This window comes from Phyllobates terribilis, unplaced genomic scaffold, assembly GCF_046119375.1.
Source record: "Phyllobates terribilis strain yellow unplaced genomic scaffold, ASM4611937v1 Scaffold_1__5_contigs__length_1240528914, whole genome shotgun sequence".
Classification (NCBI taxonomy): domain Eukaryota; kingdom Metazoa; phylum Chordata; class Amphibia; order Anura; family Dendrobatidae; genus Phyllobates; species Phyllobates terribilis.
This window is the reverse complement of record NW_027362761.1, coordinates 844,356,512-844,376,149: the sequence shown is the minus strand read 5'-3', so window position 1 is coordinate 844,376,149 and position 19,638 is coordinate 844,356,512. Positions and strand designations below refer to the sequence as shown.

Below are 19,638 nucleotides of genomic sequence, written 5' to 3'. Positions count from 1 at the left end.
GGTTCATTGGGTATGAATACTGTTTCAAGGTACTGTATGGACAGTTAGGTCGAGAAATATTTGGACAGTGACATAAGATTGGCATTTTAGCAGTTAATAAAAACATATTCAGGATACAGTTATATAATCAATATGGGCTTCAAGTGCAGCCTCTCAGATTTAATTTGAGGATCTTCACATCCTAATTGGAGTTAGAGTTTAGATATTACAGATCTTTAATATGTAGCTGTCGCTTTTTCAAGGGACCAAAAGTAATTGTACAAATATCTCAAAAGCTAGGCTGCATGGGCTATTCCCTTGTTAATCCATCATCAATTAAGCAGGGAAAAGGTCTGGAGCATATTCCAGATGTGGCATTTGCATTTGGAAGCTGTTGCTTTGAGTCCACAACATGCTGTCAAAGAAGCTCTCAATGGAAGAGAAACAGACCATCATTAGTGTGAAAAAAAAGAAGAAATCAATCAAAAAGATAGCAGAAATATTTGGAGTGGCCAAATCAATAGTTTGGTACATTTTGCAAAAAAAATACAGGGGGTTCATCCCAAAGTACAAACTATTAATCAGCCTTAAAAATAGAAAGGCCAGATTAGACTTAAAACATCTTAAGAAGCCAGCCCATTTTTTTTAAAGCATTCTTTGGACTGATGAAACTAAGATCTACCTGTACCACAATGATGGGAAGAAGAAAGTATGGAGAAGGCTTGGAATGACTTATGATCCAAAGCACACAACATCCTCTGTAAAACATGATGGAGGCAGTGTGATAGAATGGGCATGCATGGTTTCCAATGGCACTGTGTCACTAGTGTTTATTGATGATGTGACTGAAAACAGAAGCAGCCGGATGAATTCTGAAGTGTACAGGGCTATACTTTCTGCTCAGATTCAACCAAATGCATGAAGGTTAATTCGATGATGCTCCACAAAACATATGGACAATGACCCAAAACATACTGTGAAAGCAACCCAGGAGTTTTTAATGCAAAGAAGTGGAATATTCTGCAATCTCAACCCCATCGAGCATGCATTTCACAACGTTAAGACAAAACTTAAGGCAGAAAGACCCACAAACAAGTAACAACTGAAGTCAGCTACAGTAAAAGCCTGACAAAGCATCAGAAAAGAGGAAACCCAGCGTTTGTTGATGTCCATGGCTTCCAGACTTCAGTAAGTCATTGCCTGCAAAGGATTCTCTACAGAGAAAAAGCCCCAAGGGACCAAGCCACAGTGGAGACTAGTCAGACAGGTCGGTTCCCGGGGGTTTCTCCTTGCCCGCTCTCCTTTAGTGATGGGTCTCTCCTTGCATGCATGCATAGGAAGAGACTTGTCAGTAATTTTAAGTGGGTGGAGAGCAGAAGCCTACAACCAGGCTTGGTCCCCAGGAGCTTTTAAAACATGTTTTTCTCTGAAATGTTGCAGCATTTCAAAGTCAAACATACCCGGTTGAAATCATGCAGCCAGTGTCTGATACATGCTGTCCATGGATCGGGTCATGTGTATTCGCTGTCAGGATCCCTTTAAAAGTTATTCTGATTAACTACATATAAAGTTTAGCTGTTCTAGTAGGATTTTCTTGAGAGTTTCATAGTTACATTTTACAGCATATGTCATTGTGGGTTAACAGCTTTCAACACAGCAAAGGGATCAGTAAGTAGAAAGGGTACAAAAATGTTTTCAAGGCACTAGATATACCATGGAACATGGTAAAGACAGTCATCAAGAAAATAAGTGTCTTAAACTTGGCACAGCGGTGACATTACCTAGAACTGGACATTTCTCAAATATATGTATGTACAGTATATATATATATATATATATATATATGTATATATATATAGTATGTTATATATGCACATAATATATACATATAATATATTTTTTATGTTATGACATAACTGGTCCATATGGAATAAACTTCCATACTACAATGGACTCAGAGTGAACTTAACGACTGCTATACAGGATAATTATAAGCGAAATATGACATACTTGAAAAATTCAATCCACTAAAACAGTTGAGAAGCATAATCTATTTTCATTGTGTTACTGTTACTTGTAGACTGCTAAATACCCAGGACCTGAAAATCTGTGAATTATAGGAAGGAAAATGCTGCCATCTGCTGGAATGATTAGAGATCACAACACCTTACATGCCAAGGTACTCAATATCTTAGTAGAACCTGATAAAATATATTGCAGATATTAACCCCAAAAGAAAATATTTTTTAAGCTGGCACATTTTAATAATGTCAAGCCTTATTGTTGCTACTGTACTTGCTTTATATGGGTCATGCATGATTGTGTACATATCAAGTGAAGGGTATCAATTAAAATAAGAGCAGAAAAAAGAGAAACAAATCCTCCAGCGATAGCAAAAAGGTAGAATAAAAATAGGAATTTTGTTTATTGGTACCATGATTAAGGCGTTAAGGCGCAAAGTTGAAACGCGTTGGTCTATACTTACCTTCTCTTGGATATCTCATGGTGACCTGTAACCATATGTTTTAACAAATTTAAATAAAATTCCTATTTTTATTCTACAGCTTTTTTGGCTGGAGGATTTGTTGCTCTTTTTTCTGCTCTGATTTTACACGTCCAAGACTAGGACGACTCCGTGCGTGGCCACTCAGGTGAAGATTGGTGATCAACAAGTGGTGAGTTGACTATTCCCTTCCCTACGCCCTCTTGTTTTCCATATCAATAAAAATCCTCTGGGTAAAAATAATATGAGAGAGGGTAATATGGCTGCCCCTATAGTAACTTTTTAAAGAAGGCACCCATATCCATGGGAAAATGGAATTTTAAATATTTAAGTCTCTGAGTTCCATTGACTCTGGATGGAGTGGAGGTCAAATATCTTATGGATAAGCAATGATTAGGTGATAACTTGTCTTTTTTGGGAGGAAGGAATAATCCTTTAACGAGTATGTGAAACAATCCTCATAAACCACTCAACCAATCATTTACAGTCTCTGATCTTGTTTTATTCGATGAGTATAGAGATACAATCCCTATTGAAAACTTCCAGCTGTAGCCGCTGATATTCTGAAACCTTGAATGTTTGCATGATAAATATTATGCTCAAGTGTTTCAGGAACTTTTAACAGATCTTTTTTTCCTTAGTTCACTGTCTTTTACTATAAAGGAGAAGTACCAGAGAGTCCTTGCCTTGCTATGAACTAGGAATGCAAACAGATATATTGCCGCAGACATACATGTATTAAAGATTTAAAAGGGATGAATCACTTTGACTACCTTTATTTGCTTGGCTGTTGCTATGTCTAGAAATGTAAGGCCCATAGATCCTTCTAACGAAAAGGTACAGGAGAGAAATAGACTGTAAGTGCGCTTATTCATTCAGCATACTGTTTAGATTACCCTCAGATATCAATATTGTGGTTCTCCTGATGAAGAAGTTGGTCCAACTTCGAAACGCGTTGAGATGTCAATCCTATACAACATCTTCTGGATTCTTGAATTACATCAGCAGTGCAGACTACTACTCTTATCCTCCCACTACTACTCCTGACCTGAGGGTACTGGAGCAGCTGTCAGTCCTTGATTCCTTGGTTGTAGGTTTTACCCCTCTCCTGTGCAAATTTGACCCTATGGCGCTTGATGTTCCATTGTTTTTCTCAGAAGAGTAGTGAGTGTATCGATGTAAAAGGGTGTCCAACTGCATAGTAACACACCTAATATTGGAATGGGATGTCCAACACGCTGATATATAAATGTAATGGTCCATACTTCTGGCCATATTGTGTGCCATGTTCACCAGCACTGTCGCATGGCATGTACAGCCAGTGAGTGACTAAATTAGATACTACAAAGCTACTTTTTTGTAACATTTTGCACTATTTAAATAACTTGACTTTTCCTTACCAAAAGTTAATTTATTTATCTATTAATTTATTCATGTATGTATGTATTTATTTATTTCACTTCCTTTAACTTTTCTACCTATACCCTAACATAGGTACTAGAAGATTGTTTCTGGCCACACAAATATAACAGGTTAGGACCCCCATAGCGGTTAAACTAAAGCTTCTGTAGGTAAATAGGGGCTTTATGACAGTTACAATTTTAATGAGACGAACAATCGTGGGTATGAGGGGTCAGGACAGATTGCGGATGGTGGAAGGAGCTCTCGTCCGTCAGCTATCACATGTCCATGTTCAGCTTTAGGCATTTACAAATACTGTATCAACCTAGGAGCTTTCTAGTGATTGCATAGTGTGGTTACTGATTACTATCACAAAGGGGCTCCCCTTTGATCAGTGCCACAATCAGGTTGATTGCAGGATAGGAGGGATTAAAGTCCCTTATACACATTAGGTTAAAGTTGATGAAAATGAACAATATGAACCAAACTGACCTTTTGCTAGGTGAAAAGTTAAGAACAAATAATCATTTGGTAGCTAACTGATCACAGACCTTCTTAGGATAAATTGGTCGATTTGGTAGATTTATGTGGTTGAAAGTCAGACAAAATAATTTTCCTTTACAAAAAGATAGTTTGTTCATGAATAATCTGTTATTGAAAGAATATTCCCAGACTGATCATTCGTTCTTGCCTGGTATCACTGAATATGTACTTAATACTCAGGTTGAAGAACGTAACAGCCAATGTGGAGAAACGTGTTGTAAAGAAAATCAATTCAATTTGGTCTGACATTTAGGGCACAGACGGCCGTATAACACAGACGACGATCACATCGCAGAGCACGGACTGGCCATCGGCTCTCCGGACCCGAGCATGGGAGATGTATATATTTCTATGAAGCTGTCAGGCTCGGATCAGGAGAGCCGCCGGCCAGTCCGTTCCTTCGATGCGATCGTCTTCTGTGTTATACGGCCGCCTAACTGTGCCCTTAGTCTGGTCCTCTATGGCAGACAGTCTTCACTTCTGTGCCCAGCATCCTGGGTGCCTCTTGAGCTTAATAGGCTCCGTGACACCATGACATTGAATAAGGCCTTGCCACAATGTTGTGATGTCTTAAGACCCAGTAAGCACCAGAGGTGAAGACCAGCTGCCACACAGGAACAGACTGATTGCCGGACCACCACAGTGTGAATCAAATTACTAATCTTTACTAAAGTTGCCATTTCAAATGTTTGTTAAACCACCAATATACTTTATTATAATGATTACGGGGATCCTTAGGCTATGTTCTCACGTGTTGTGTTTTTTTTCAGTCAGAAATCTGCAGCAAAACTGATCTCTACCAGGAAATCAGCTGCATCAAATCTGCAGGTTTTGCTGCGTTTTTTTATGCATTTTGATGCATTTTTCCAGCGTTTTTTTCACTGTCCTTCTGTCTCTATTTATGCATGTACTTAAAGTTCTGTGAAAAAAAAAGAACCCCATTCTATTTTGCCATCAAAAACACTGACAAAATTTACCTGCTTTTTTTTGGTGCATTTTTTCAGCGTTTTTTTCACCACCCATTACCTCCTAAGGGTGAAAAAACGCTGCAAAAACGGTGAAAAAACGGTGAAAAAAATGACATGCTCTATTTTCCAAGGACACAACCAAGACAGAAAATATGCAACAAAAAAAACACAAGATGTGGGAACAGAGAATTCTGCTTTCTCATAGACTTTGCTGGTACTGCAAAACACAGCTGAAAATTTGCATAAAAACCTGCAGCAAAATACGCTGCAAAACACAATGTGTGGGAACATAGCCTTAGGATGTGTTGCCATGAAGAGTATTTGGTGAAAATACACAGTGTCAAATACTCATCGTGGGAACACAGCCTAGCTGCTAGGATTTAAGGATTTTTTTGTGCGCTTATTTTGATGGCAGTATACATATAGTGGCTGTGCTCCAAAATCTCATACTGCAGTTTTCGGAGACAATTCCCATATCTGGCAGAACTATTTGAAACAAATATATTATAATTATCACTAAATATATTGATTTTTACTGACCCATGCTATTTAAAGAAAGTTGTCAGTAAGAATTTCAAGAGCAAACAAGAGGAAGCTCAGGTCAGAGCAGGGGGAAACATTTCAAACTATATCTATTTGTTGCCTTCTGGCGCTTTGTTGAGCTGAAATCCATTTTTTATTCATATGGAAATTAGGATCAAAAGCGCAGTGGGGGCATATCAGTGCAGGTGCAGTCCTCGACCCTTCTTTGCTTCTTCCTATTCGGCGCTGTCTTCCACTTCTTCATTGACAGTGAAGACAAGGACCCCAATTTATGAAGGTATTTAACCTTAAACACCTTAGAAAGCCACTAAACTTTGGAGTAACATGGGTTCACGCCCAAATTCTGTTACTTTTGACATTTTCCTCTATTCAGTTTCAGATAGTTGTACCAAATTGGGCAGAGTTAGGGAAGAAAGGGACGTGGCAATGCCCAACTGTCTAATTTTTATTCAGTTGTGGCGTACCTTATGCTAGAAATCTTACCAAAGTCTTTAACTGGAGTAGGATTTCTGGCGAGGCGCACGCCACTTGTAAGATGTGCTTGATTCATTAAGTGCCATGCGCCTCTTAATGAATCAGGTGCCTCTCCTCCATCACCCCCTTCATTGACACTGGTGTGACCACAGCCTCTGCTTTCCACTGTCAATCAAGATGCAGAGGGTGGTGTTCAGCAAAGAGGTGCTGAGGACTGCAAGTGTACTGATATGCCCACCAGTGCACTTGTGAACCTAATTTGCATATAAATAAAAGACTAAATTTGGTGCATCAAAGCTCCAGAGGGCAATTAAATAGATATCGTTGGAGATGTTTCACCCTGCCCTATCCTGTGCTACCTCTGGTTTTCTAGTGAAACTCTTACTGACGCTCTCTTTAAACAGATGCCACCTTTTCCATCAAATAACCCATGAAGATTATATGGGGCTTGTTCATACAGTGAATCTATTTATAAGTGGATTTTGAAGCAAGGATACTAAAAGTATGAAAAGCATGAAGTAAAATGTCAACTTCTCTTTTGTATTCAATCCTGGTTTTAACTACAATACGCATCATGCACTGCAGAGTGCGAACAAGGCAAAATGCTGAGCTGTAAGGTTTATTTTGGAAAGATCATAAACTGCTGCCTCCATTTGGCTGAGATATTGGCTCTTCTCAATAATCAGCTAGGTGACTATTTCAGCTGTCGAATGTTAGTTCAATGTCCTTCCAAAGCCGACCATTACTGATCACGACAATGAAACATGACGTTTTTTTCATATATTTCCTGAACGATTGAAGTCTTTTATTTTGTATCTACTAAGGTATACAGTTACATCCTTGGCTTGCAGGAAGCCATGTGCAGGCCAAGAATATAATCCCTTCAATATAAAAATTATTCTTTTTTTTTGGTTCAATTTTGTTGTGGTGAAAGATCACATTACTCTGCTTGACATTTTTGAGTGTGTGAAACATAAGCTTGTCAAGATGAGTGATTAGCCTGGAAGGCCGGAAGAATAATCCTCACTTTCTCCATATGTCATATCGTGCACCACATATGGTTGTGGTCTGTAGTAAACTGCCAGCATGTCCAAATGGCTCAATGATTGCAAAAACCATGTGCTATCTCAGCATATGGATGGCAAGGAAGATAGGGCAGCGCGGGTTAATCTGCCGGTTATGCCTGAATAACCAGTTACCCATTAACAATTTTTTCTTTTCCTCAGTGTGCACTATTACTTTATGTAAGAGACATTTCTGCAACTGATGGATACAAATCCTTATAAGATTTGTCTTGTCTTGGACCTGTAACAGGGGCTATGATGATTACCACTAGATAACTCACTTGAATTGCAAATATGCCATACATCCTGAATGTGCCATAATGAATTTATAGAAACAGTCCCAGCAAATTTGTGGTGTCCCAGGTAGGAAAGAGACTGGTTTACACCTACCACTCCCACACATAGGTATTTCCTATTATATTGGTCCTAGGAGGGACCAGAGGTAGGACTAAAGCAGCCCTAAATTGGCAGCATCAGGATTGATAACTATGGTATTGGCAATCTCTAGATAAGTCGGTCTGTCAAATCTCCTAGGCTAGTCTACTTGCAGGACGCATAAGCTGTTCAAATGATGGTAGTACTCATTGAGAAAACAAGGATAGATAGATAGACAGACAGATAGATGGACAGACAGACAGACAGATAGTTAGATAGATAGATACAGTGGCATGTAAGAGTTTGGGCCCCCTGGTCAAAATTACTGTTATTGTAAACAGTTAAGCAAGTTGAAGATGAAATTAAGTTAAATATGTCACATTTCCTTTGTATTTTAGTAAAAAAAAAATATATATATATATATATATATATATATATATATATATATATATGTATATATATATATATATATATATATATATATATAGTCATCTTTTACATTTTAAAATTTACAAAAAGGGAAATGGGCCAATGCAAAAGTTTGGGCACCCTTGGAGATTTGTGTGCTTAGATAACTTTAACCAAGGTTTCAGACCTTAATTAGCCTGTTAGGGTTATGACTTGTTCACTATCATCATTAGGAAAGGCCAGGTGATGCAAATTTCCCAGCTTTATAAATACCCAGCCTCCTCTAACCTTGTGCAAAAAAACAGCAGCCATGGGTTCTTCTAAGCAGCTGCCAAGCACTCTGAAAATGAAAATGGAGGAGGTCCACAAAGCTGGAGAAGGCCATTAGAAGATATGAAAGCGTTTTCAAGTCGCCCTTTCTTCAGATCAAAATGTAATTAAGAAATGACAGTTCACACGAACAGTGGAGATCAAGATAAGGTCTGGAAGACCAAGAAAAATTTCAGTGAGTGCTGCTGGTAGGATTGCTGGAGAAGCAAATCAGAACCCACGCTTGACTGCAAAAGACCTTTAGAAACATTTAGCAGACTATGGAGTTGTGGTACATTGTTCTACTGTTCAGTGACACATGAACAAATATGGCCTCCATGGAAGAGTCATCAGAAGAAAACCTCTCTTGTTGTCCTTACCATAAAATTTAGCATCAAAAGTATACAAAAGAACATCTAAACCAGCCTGATGCATTTTGGAAACAAGACCCGTGGACCGATGAGGTTAAAATAGAACTCTTTGGCCACAATGATCAAAGGTATATGTGGAGAAAAAAGGGCACAAAATTTCAGGAAAAAAACATCTCGCCAACCATTAAGCATGGGGGTGGATCAATCATGCTTTGGGGTTGTGTTGCAGCCAATGGCACGGGGAACGTTTCAAGAGTAGAGGGAAGAATGGATTTAATGAAATGTCAACAAATTCTTGATGCAAACATAACAACATCTGTAAAAAAGCTGAAGCTGAAAAGAGCATGGCTTGTACAAATGGATAATGATCATAAACAAACATCAAAATCCACAATAGACTACCTCAAAAGGTGCAAGCTGAAGGTTTTACAATGGCCCTCACAGTCCCCTGATCTGAACATCATTTAAAAACTATGGCTAGACCTCAAAACAGCAGTGCATGCTAGATGACCCAGGAAACTCACAGAACTGGAAGAATTTTCCAAAGAAGAATGGATGAAAATCCCTCAAACAAGAATTGAAAGACTCTTGGCTGGCTACAAAAAGCATTTACAAGTTGTGATACTTGCAAAAGAGGGGCTACTAGGTACTAACCATGCAGAGTGCCCAAACTTTTGTATCGGACCATTTTCCTTTTCGTAATTTTTAAAATGTAAAAGATGACAATATAGATTGCTTTGCCTAAAATACAAATTAAATGTATCATCTTTAATTATTTATTATTATAAAAAGGTTATTAGACCTTTTAGAGATCATTTCATCTTCACCTTGCTTAACTGTTCACAAATAAAAGTAATTTTGACAAGGGGAACCCAAACTTACATGTCACTGTATATATTAAATAGATAGATAGATAGATAGATAGATAGATAGATAAAAAGATAGATAGATAAAAAGATAGATATTAAATATATATTGTATAGATAGATATTAAATAGATAGATAGACAGATACAGTAGATATAGACAAACAGACAGACAGATAGATAATAGAAAGATATTAGATAAACAGATATTACAAATATATTAGATAGATAGAGATAAGGATAGAAAGATATGACATAGATATGATAGAGATAGAGAGATAGACAGATAGATAGATAGATAGATAGATGATAGATAGATAATAGATAGATAGATAGATAGATATGGGATAGATAGAATGATAGATAGATAGATAGATATGGGATAGATAGATAGATAGATAGAATGATTGATAGATAGATATGAGATAGATAGATGACAGATAGATAGATAGAATGATAGATAGATAGAATGATAGATAGATAGATATGAGATAGATAGATGACAGATAGATAGATAGAATGATAGATAGATAGATAGAATGATAGATAGATAGATAGATAGAATGATAGATAGATAGAACAATAGATAGAAAGATAGATAGATATGAGATAGATAGATGACAGATAGATAGAATGATAGATAGATAGATAGATATGAGATAGATAATAGATAGATAGATAGAATGATTGATAGATACATAGATAGATAGATAGAACAATGGATAGATAGATAGATATGAGATAGATAGATGACAGATAGATAGATGATAGATAGATAGATAGATATGAGATAGATAATAGATAGATAGATAGATAGAAAGATAGATAGATATGAGATAGATAGATAGATAGATAGATATGAGATAGATAGATAATAGATAGAATGATTGATAGATACATAGATAGATAGATAGATAGATAGAACAATGGATAGATAGATAGATATGAGATAGATAGATGACAGATAGATAGATGATAGATAGATACATAGATAGATAGATATGAGATAGATAGATAGATAGATAGACAGATAGATAGATAGATAGATAGATATGAGATAGATAATAGATAGATAGATAGACAGATAGAGCCAAACATACCATTGGTGCAATCTGTGCAGCCACACAGGGGCCCACTACCACCTCCAAGGCAGGTAGAACTGTGCATTATTATGAAGTATTGGACTGCAAAGGGCCCATAAACTGTTCTTGCACAGGAGCCCTCTTCTGTCTGTTTCCACCAATGCACAGATAGATAGATAGTACAAAATGCATACAGTACATATATACATACAAGCATAAATATATATAGAAATGTAGGATTATAGTAGGATGGTGTATTTTATTAAAAGTACAGCATGATAATATATCAATGTCTTTTTTTCATTGTAATAACACAACATGAGAACACTGCCACCAGGTGGAGACATCTGTAATCACGAGTGTATGCTTACTAGGCAGCGCTTCTAGTTAATGGTTTCTGAACTGTTTTTGGACGTTTTAATTGACCAAAAATAATAATAATATTTATACGGCAACATTAAGATTTTGGAGCTGCATAAACTAAACACCAGTTGATATTTCTTTCTTTTTTCTGACTGAAAATTGGAGGTAATAAAGTGAATAATACTACTATAATGAAAAGATCTGCCTTAAGCACATAACACAATAATTCAAAACAAAAGTGAAAACAATTTGTTAATTTCATCTCCGGTCTGAAGACAGACAAGTAATATATACACCACATTGTCAGACTGTGTGTGCCATGAGGCAAAAGATTAATTTTCATTTTCCATCTGTCTTTTTTCATGAGCTTTCAAGGGGCCGACACTAAATTAATCATTGGACCTGTCAACCATACGTGAGATTCTGTCACTCTGGCAGATCTGAATGAATCTATTAAAATGCCTTCACTTGCTCAACAAAGTTAAAAATCCAAACCATTTCAGGACGGCACTTTCAGGACTCCATGACGATTGTGTGCAATCACTAGAGTAGGACAATATTAAGTGCAGTGATTTCATTCACGTACTTTAGTGATATCCAACCCGTTGAAGCTAATGGACATTTGTAACTATGTAACAATAAAACAAATTTGTAAGGAATCATATTTAGGGATGGGCGGACCCATTGATGTTCGGGTCTGTCGGGTTCGGCCGAACTGTATAAAAAAGTTAGGTTTGGGTACCAGAACTGTACCCGAACTTGATCCCGAACCCGGACCCATTCAAGTGAATGGAGGGTCCTGAACATCCGATGGTTCCCACGTTGTCATCTGTGTGGCACCGGGGGAAACACCGGCTCTGATCAGCGGTAACCTTACTGATTCATATTCTTTTATTACCATTTATTAACCTACATGAGGGCGACCTAATAGAGAATACATTGTATTCTTCTATCATTTGCAGCACCTGAGTCTTGTATAAAGCCATAATACAGGTGTGTCTTACTTAAATGGAGCCTGTCATCTGATTCATGCTGCCCAAATAGCAGTCAGCACAATATTTTTCTCTGAAATAGCAGCCAAGTCTATTCTTATCAGAAATGCTCCGGCATTCAGGGAAAATATAGTTAGAAGATCTGGCAGAAGACTATAAGAATAGCCTAAACGCCCCCAACCGGCTCTTCCCATTGCTGCTGCATGTGATGTACACACAAGGAAGAGACTTGTCAATCACCTCTAACAGTCTGGGGGCGCAGCTAGACTAGTCTGGTCTATTCCTATAATCTGGCAGCCAGATCTTCTAACTATATTTTCTCTGAAATGAGTTTTAGAGAAAAATATACTTGGCTGCAATCGTGCAGCCAGGCTCTGTTTCATGCTGTCTGCAGTTTGGCTAGCCTTAATCAGATGACAGGTTCCCTTTGAAGGAAACCTGACAGCTGATATATGCTGCCAAATCCACCCCAGCCAGGAAACAAGCCACACGGGAAACTAGTCAGACAAGCGGGCCCTCGGTGGCTTCTCCCCGCCTGCTCCCCTTGAGGTCCGGCTAGTCTCCCATGTGGCTTGGTCCCCGGTGGTGTTGTTCCTCTCTGAAATGCTGCAGCAACCATACCTGGCTGAAGTCATGCAACCGGATCCTAAAACTTTCTGCCCATGGAAGCCTGTATCAGCTGACAGGTTCCCTTTAGCTTGTTTCTAATCTAGTCCCAACATGCCATTTATCACTCATAAACTATCATGTTTATGAGTGATGAGGTCCAGCTGTGAGGTGAGCTCACAGCTGGACCGGGGAGAGTCAGTGGATGATGTATACCTTGACTTCTCCAAAGCGTTTGATAGCGTGCCACACAAAAGGTTGGTATATAAAATGAGAATGCTTGGTCTGGGGGATAATGTGTGCAAGTGGGTAAATAGCTGGCTGAGTGATAGAAAGCAGAGGGTGGTTATCAATGGAGTAAGCTCAGGGGTGTCAGGGTTACTAGCGGGGTGCCTCAAGGGTCTGTCTTGGACCCTATATTATTTAATATATTTATTAATGATCTAGTGGAAGGGTTGCATAGTAAAATAGCAATATTTACAGATGATACTAAACTTTGTAAAGTAGTTAATACAGATGAGGATAGGGCACAGCTACAGGAGGATTTAGATAAATTGGGGAGTTGGGCCAAAAAATGGCAAATGGGGTTCAATGCTGATAAATGTAAGGTCATGCACATGGGAAAGAAAAACAGCAGTCACCCATACATATTAAATGGGAAACCGTTGGGGAAATCTGACATGGAGAAGGACCTGGGCGTCTTGGTTAACAGCAAATTAAATTGGAGTGCCCAGTGTCAGGCAGCAGCTGCGAAGGCAAATAGAGTCATGGCATGCATCAGAAGAGGAATAGGGGCATATGATGAGAACATTGTTCTTCCTCTGTATAAAGCGCTGGTAAGGCCACACTTAGAATATTGTGCACAGTTCTGGGCTCCGGTGCTCAGGAAAGACATATTGAAGCTAGAGAGGGTACAAAGGAGGGCGACTAAGGTAATAAAGGGAATGGAGGGACTAGAATATCCAGAGAGGTTGTCAAAATTAGGCCTATTTACATTGGAAAAGAGAAGGCTTAGGGGAGACCTCATAAACATGTATAAATACATCAGGGGGCAGTACAGAGATCTCTCCCATGACCTGTTTATACCAAGGATGGTGACAAAGATGAGGGGGCACACTATGCGTCTGGAGGAAAGGAGGTTCCTGCACCAGCATAGAAGGGGATTCTTTACGGTCAGAGCCGTGAGACTCTGGAACTCTCTGGGAGAGGAAGTGGTGATGTCCAACTCACTTAATGAGTTCAAGAGAGGCCTGGATGCCTTTCTTGAGAACAATAAAATTACATTTTATGCTTAGTGATAGTTAATTAATCCAGGGATTTAATCTGACTGCCAGATTGGAGTCGGGAAGTGAATTTTTCCGCATGGGTTTTTTTTGCCTTCCCCTGGATCAACGCTGCGGAATAGCTGCAGTGCACAAGAAATAGGCTGAACTGGATGGACACTTGTCTTTTTTCGGCCTTATAAACTATGTAACTATGTAACTATGTAACTAAGATGTTAAAGAAATTTATGCGCCATTAAAAAAAAATTTTTACAGGTCTGCGCAATAATGTATTGAATTGACTTCATGATAAATTTTAGGGTCCCGATTCATCATTTGCATTAATTGCTGAGAGTGACAGCGGCCTAGAAATACATGCTGTCACGCTCATGTCAGGAGAGCAGACGACCAGCCTGAGGATTGTGTTACATACGGGCATATGGCAGTCTAACTGAATCAGTGACACCAGTGCAGAGGGGTGGGCGGGTTTATGGGCGGGGGAAGGGGTGAATATTCATTTGCAATTTACATATGCTTGACATGCCAGCACACGACTATAAATTTGTCCGGGGCTTACAGCAACACAATGGGGCCACATATAGAAATAAAAGTTTCATATCCTGAAAGGATTGCCCAAGCCCTTTTTCTCGATACTATTAGTATACTACACAAAAATGACCTGGCAGATTCCCTTTAAGAGCTAGAGGCTGCGGAGAGGAAAACTGGTGAAAATGCAAGAAACAAGTCATATAATGATCAGAAATGGTGCTATTCCTCATGTACATACAGGATTGTTTATTCTGAAAAGTTACATGAAAGTACGGTCGGTTACCCTTCAATGACATATGACTTCTAATACATATACAGCATAAAGATGGGAGCAGCTTTCAAAGCGTTAACTTGACATTTTTGGATTGCAAATGGACCTCAGTCAACTGCTGCAAAAGTGGTAGTAATAATAATAGTAGCAGAAGTCAAGAAGACAATGATATTTCTGAGTGCAAGTCCATCGGCTGAGTCTAATACACATTTGCATTGGAACCCAGAAAAGGTTTTAGTTTTGAGCGATTAATGACCTGTCCATCTTTCTATTTTGGTGAGATAAAGTAACAATCATGGTTGTAAAAAGCAGATATTTTTCTAGAATTCCTATCCATACCATTGAAGAGCATTTGAGTCAGCCTTTCCTCATCCTGGAAAGAACAGTAGAGTAAAATGAGCTGTAAATGAACTGCTAAGTCGAAAGCTTGCCCAATTTAATGTTGGGAATAACTATATGACACTTACATGGCCTTCATACATAGCCCCTTTCTGCATCTTTTATTATGATCCCATATTTGTAAAATGCCCCCTTATTTATAAAGAATTGCACAAACATTTATTGGTGCCAGGTGAAAAGTTATGGCACGTGTATATTAGGGCTAAAGATCATCTATGAATCTAGTAGATCTTTTAGGCCACATGCCCATAAATCTGTCATCATTCCCGTAACTTCCAGAGAATGAATGAATTCAAGAAACTGTCTAAAATGAAGATTAAAGACTACGGATAAAGACAGCTAATGTGGCTCTGAGCCTTGGCTCTCTGCTAAAGTGATGCCACGGGTGTGCTAACACTATTAAATGGGGCTATTACAGTCCCTAGATTGAGAATTAATTCCAGATATACAGTCATTCTCCAGTGATAAATAGCAGCTTTACTGAAAGTAATTAAAACATTCCTTGGGACAAGTGCATTGTGTAGAATTATAGGGTGAGGAGTGTTAAAGAGAGGGAAACCTTTCCAATTCTGAACTGTTAATAAACTATTGTTTTAGGAGGATTTACAGCGATGATGACAGGTACATTAAAGATATTAATAGTTACTCAGCCGTACATAAATGTGATTGCACAATGTCCAGTAGTTGAGCTGGGGAGATCCACTGTTACCTCCAGGACCTTAAAATACTTATCTAGAATACCTTGTAGGATTCTGGTGCCCATTATAAAAATGGAACAGGGGTTCAGCAAATGTTGGACAACTGCTCAAACAACAATTCCATTATATTTTTTTTACCAGATATGAGGCAGTGACCGGGATCGTATACGAGGGACGTTATATATCCCCCAGAATGTGTACAGAGACCTATTAAATCCATTGGAGTGCATTGCAGTCACAAACTCACCTGCAGCTGCAATGCAGGAATGAAGGTGAGCATTGACCTGGTCAGGCTATCTGGCCAAGGCAGATTAAGTAAAACCCGGCAGGGCCTTCATTTCTTGGAGGAGGCTACAGGAAGGCAGTGGGGCGGCCTCCTCCCTCCAAGGATTAGTGTTGTTCAGTGTTGGGACCTGCAAGTAACATAGCAGGAAAACTTAGCGGGCCTGTGAGTAGCTGAACCCACGCCTGGGAAGGCTCTGCACCTGTCAGGCTCTGAGCGGCCCGGGACGGCCGTAGCCCATGGCAGCCATTGTTTAAGGACTCATGTTAACCCGACTTTTCTGTTTGCCCGTGAGTTGCTGAATAAAGCTGTTTATGTTGGACTTGCTTGGGACACTGCCTCAGTTACTGCATGGTGTGAACACCGCCGCCTTACACAGAAAAGAGGCTCATGAATTATTACAACCATATTACAGCTTCCTACAATTTCTGCATTGTACAGATCCATAATATAGAGCCCATATAGTTCTATGGGGCCCTACTGTATCTCAGTATGCCTCCAGTTACATGTAGAGACATGGCGTTTTTTATGATTTCATAGGAGAAGAGATCCAAAGCTTCCAAAGCTCAGAAAGTTTAGTTTTTTAAGTCCCGATAAGTAATCAAACAAAATGCAAAGATTTAAAATATTTTATCATCAATTTGAATCCTAATATTTGAGTTGCCATCTGAAATCTATCCAATTTATGCGGATAAGGTTTGTAAAGTATCCGGTCTGAACAACGCTTGGCAAACTAGCCAGGACTAGAGATGAGTAAAGTTTGGCGTTTGTATCTTAGGTGTCCGGTGCTCAACTCAAAACACAGAATTCTGTTTTACAGTTCAGGAGTTCGGGGAGGAGAGAGAGAGAGATTTTCCAACTCCAAAGTTTGGGTCCTTATTGATTTCTAAGGGGTTCGGGATCAGGTTCAAGTACGGGTACAGTTCTGGCATCTGAATCCAACTAACCCGAACTTCCATGGGTCCACTCATCTCTAGCCAGGACTTTAGAAAGACATGACAAATTAATAAAGAGGTTTGGGTTTCTGCTGTGCATTTTCAAATCAATTTATAGAAAGGGAGCCCCAAGAACCATCTCTTACCTGAGGGCATGTCTGGCTCTCCTTTTAAATAGCCAGCAATGTCACATGTGCCGCAACGATGTCGTCATGCCAGGCCGGCTAATCCAGAAAGAACCAGAGATGCCAACAGGTAAGAGGAGGTTCTCAGGTTCTCCATCGTCACAGACTACTGACGTGGCCGATGGACCAGGTCTCACTCATCGATTTGCATCAAATCTAGTTTTTATGTTGAACATTTTTTTATTTTATTATTTTTTTAATATCACAATTTGTATTAAAAAAAAATTAGAAATCCTGCAGTTTTCACAGTAGCCAATGGAGCTATTCTAGACTCCTACTTCTTGTTGATTATAAAAGATTTTTCAGCAGTCTCATTATCATCACAGATGGAATGCAAAATGAAATTTTTTTTTTTTCTAATACAGATTGTGATGTGAAAAAAAAAAACACTGGCAAAAATTAAAAAATAAAGAAATACATTTAACACAAATTCCAAATCTAAATAGCAGGTAATTTTATGATTACACTTTTCTTTTAAATACCTTTAAAAGTAATATAACTTACCTAAAATATTCTCATGCCTCATGAGCACCGTCTGATAGATTTCAGTCTCCCTGAACCAGCTGGCTTCTTCGGTAGTAAAGAACACTTTGACCGCCACTTTCTCGCCACGCCATCGGCCCATCCACACTTCTCCGTATCTCCCTTTACCAATCTGTTTCACCATCTGAATCTGCTTTGCTATTGTCCTTTGTACCTATTAACGAGACCAAAGCCAATAACACATTACTTACCAAAGAAAATGACCACCCAGCATTAACATGACTAATCCAGAACAAACAGAGGGGAATACAAAATATCGCTGGAGATTCATTTTACTGCATGCAACATTTCTCCTCCCTCCCCAGAGTACCTGAAAATATTACCATGGCCTTGTATGCCTCAAAACCGTAAAACTAAATATGCTGTAATTTGAGGCAATATTGACAAAGGTTATTTTGCTAAAGAGCCCTGCCACCCGCATGTACGGGCTTACTTTATCAGAAATTTAAATGGGAAAAATGATTTAATAATGCACTAAAACTGACACTGAGCCGTTTGCTGCTTTCATCTGTTTTGAGTTAAGTAAAATCCTGAATATTTTTCATGGAAATGCATAAAAATTATTCCATTAATATGTATGTTGAAAATTAAAGTATAATACAGTCCACAGCATTGATCAGAGCAGACTAAAGTGCCAGACGTACAACTCATAAAGAGCGCAGTGAAAGAAGCATTCTGGACAGACCAACACTGAGGCAGTGTGCCCACGATGCGTTTTTGGGGTGTTTTTTGGTGCGGATTTGCAGCGCGCAAATGCTCCAGAAACGCATTGCATACCTTATCCCATGACTTCCTATGACATTCTGTGCACATGGTCAGGATTTTTTCTGCGCGGATTTTACTCGCAGAAAAAATCCGGACATGACCAATTCTTGTGCGTTTCTGCATGCGTATTTGCCTATACAATGCATTGGAAAAACGCACGGCAAATCCACATGCAAAAATGCATCAAAAACGAGTCAAAAACGCATGTAAAAACCGCGTGCGTTTTTCTGCCAAGGAGATGCAGAAATGCTCAGGAAAATTTCTGCTTCATTTCTGCATCGTGGGCACTAAGCCTAACTGTCTATGGGGTTTATCTAGAGTATGTGCCCCATGGTATATCAATATGGCATGCAGTGAGACCTTATATTATTTGCTTTGAGGGGTCTGCACTCATCCCAGTATTGTTTAAGAACAGGACCCTTATAGGAAAGCAGAACATTTCCACACAATGACGATCTGTGAGTGGCAGTTACTGGTAGTCTAGGGGTATGTCCATGAGGGACTTATCTGCTGTGGATTTTTTATACAGAAGGTAGATGATATTTCTTAAAATCTCCACCATAATGCTTGTACTGTAATACCCAGTGGATTTTTGGTATGGAAATCTGTGTCGGAAAGTCTGTGTGGACATCCCCTTATTTTTGTAATGGATATTTCATGCCTCATGTTGTTAATTCGGACAAAAAAGTCCATTCCAGCCCATGGAAAAAACAGAGTATTATAGCAAGAAGTGTTTATGGGCTTCCTCCCATAATGGGTTTTCCTGGTTTGGCATGAAAGCCTATGTGACTACAGACTTGTGAATCCTCATATTGCCCATAGCGTACACTGTGAGGATTCTCTGATGCCGGCAGCAACAGCGAGTGTTCATGTGACAGCAAGTATGCAATTTGCATACTTCC

The 19,638-nt window shown here is 38.9% G+C and overlaps 1 protein-coding gene across 9 annotated transcripts in view; it reads right to left on the bottom strand.

The window, feature by feature from the left end:
* The window catches only part of BMPR1B (bone morphogenetic protein receptor type 1B), a 671,971-nt gene that overhangs the window by 23,349 nt on the left and 628,984 nt on the right, over positions 1-19,638 (bottom strand). For all 9 annotated transcript variants that reach the window (XM_073638285.1, XM_073638321.1, XM_073638268.1 and 6 more), the window contains one exon: positions 17,933-18,125. In XM_073638285.1, the coding sequence (XP_073494386.1) occupies positions 17,933-18,125 (193 nt within the window). The remainder of the gene's footprint in view (positions 1-17,932; positions 18,126-19,638) is intronic.